Source organism: Hipposideros armiger, unplaced genomic scaffold (genome assembly GCF_001890085.2).
Source record: "Hipposideros armiger isolate ML-2016 unplaced genomic scaffold, ASM189008v1 scaffold_230, whole genome shotgun sequence".
NCBI classification, from domain to species: domain Eukaryota; kingdom Metazoa; phylum Chordata; class Mammalia; order Chiroptera; family Hipposideridae; genus Hipposideros; species Hipposideros armiger.
Genome location: NW_017731580.1, coordinates 2725666 through 2727535, shown reverse-complemented (window position 1 = coordinate 2727535; position 1870 = coordinate 2725666). Strand labels below are relative to the sequence as shown.

Genomic DNA, 1870 nt, shown 5'->3' with positions numbered 1-1870 from the left:
AAAACCTTCCCTAGAAGACTAAATAAGTTTTCCATTTGCTACAAGTTATAACCAGAATTCAAAGTGAGGCTCTGGTGATGTAAAAAATAAAGGGTCAGAGTTACATTTGACAGCAGCTCAGGAACATTCCAGACTGCACTTAAACACCACAAAGCCTGGAGTTTTATGGCATGGTGCTCTCTTCACACTGACAAAGATGTAGGAGACAAAGAAAACATATTGCAAGAGTATATCACTGTCAAATTTTTTAAATTTTGCTATTTTCTCCTGAAACAATTCAGCAGGCAGATTAATTTCAAAATATTACAAACATTCATATATGTAATTGGCTGAATTTGACTTAGTATTATTTTATCCATAATAAATTTACAAATGAGATCCTTACCCCTAAATATAGTAAGATTCCATAGAACATAAATTTCCAGAAAAAGCATCGCCGAAGGGCATTAATGAGTTTGGGATTTTTCTTGGATGCCAGCTCTCTGTCCCATTCTCTGCAAAAGAATAAAAAGTGGAACCAATAAGGTGATTGTGCAAATATTTGAGTTGTTCTATTCCCCTTAACCTAGTTTTATTCATACAGGTACATCCAAGGAGACTAACCAAGTGACTAACGAGATGAAAATTTGTGGAGACCTTCCAACACAGCTCAGTCAGTCATTTGGCAGAATTCAATGCTCCAGCGCATATCAATTTTGAGGGAGTTGACCTCATCAAAAGGCCACATTATATTTATTAAAGAAAGGTTCTGGGCTTCTTAAAAGCAATACAAAATGTGGACCAATAAAGTATAACTCTAATGAATGCACATTGCTGTGCCGGAACAAGGTGAAAAATAAACAAATATTTCATTTTTTTCCTTCACTTTTTGATTTTTACCTGTTTAGAGTTGTGGTAGACTTTACATAATTTAACCATCAAATCAAAAATAAGATAAAAAGTCAAATGAATTTTTCCGTGGTTTAATGTTAGAAAAACTTGTTATTTAGACTGTTTTCAAATGTGCAAGTATGAAACAAATATCATCAAGCTTAATTTTCAGCTATTAAAGTAATTTATTGGAGTAAGGCTTTGAATGATTAGAACAGAATCAAATTCTATATTTTCTAGTAGGAATATAAATAGTCTGAAATGGTTGATATATAAATACATGTTTTGTTTTCTTTTAAATACTATAGGTTTATCAGCTGATTATATTTATTTTAAGTTATTACCATTACTTTCTACTGGTAAAAGTCCCCTTTCTCTTTCCAAGATAAGAGTATAAACTATACCTCTAAATGTTACCTTCATCTTCATTTTTAAACTGCACAGAGATAAAAAATGTCATGAACCACAGGCAAGAACTAGATAAAGGCTTTGCATCTGATCAACAGCTATTCCCATCACTATCAATTTACCATTGTTAGGGGTGGTTCTAATTTACTTCAAAGAAAGAACACACAACTGAGATTTGAGGGCAAACTTGGAAGTCTGTGTATGAATGTTGGCTTCCTCCAGAAGCTTACTATCTATAATGCCTAATTACCCATCCTATCTATCTACCTCTCTACCCTCTTCCTCACTCTTTCGCACACACAGAGATTGCCTCCTATCCATATCATTCAATGACTCACAATAAGGTAATAAGCTGAATATGGAGGCAAATTCAGCCTCTCCCTCAAAGGAAGAGTCAGATGAGAAAGTCAAATAAATGGTTTCAATGTGGGAAGACTTCAACCCTGAAGTCATATATGATGATGTCATTATATTTGATAATTAAGAGGCCTCCGGTAACCTTGATCAATGTGGTTTTAGGAACATGGTAGACATGGAAACCATATTTTAGGGACCTGAGATGTGAATAAAAGGTGAAAAAGTGTTGGGCTGG

The 1870-nt window shown here is 34.1% G+C and overlaps 1 protein-coding gene across 1 annotated transcript in view; it reads right to left on the bottom strand.

Moving 5' to 3' along the window:
* Positions 1 to 206: 206 nt before the first annotated feature.
* CFTR (CF transmembrane conductance regulator) overlaps positions 207 to 1870 on the bottom strand; it is a 32997-nt gene continuing 31333 nt past the window's right edge. Inside the window, exon 3 of the mRNA XM_019654763.1 lies at positions 207 to 494. Within this exon, the coding sequence (XP_019510308.1) occupies positions 347 to 494 (148 nt within the window). The 3' untranslated portion in view covers positions 207 to 346. The remainder of the gene's footprint in view (positions 495 to 1870) is intronic.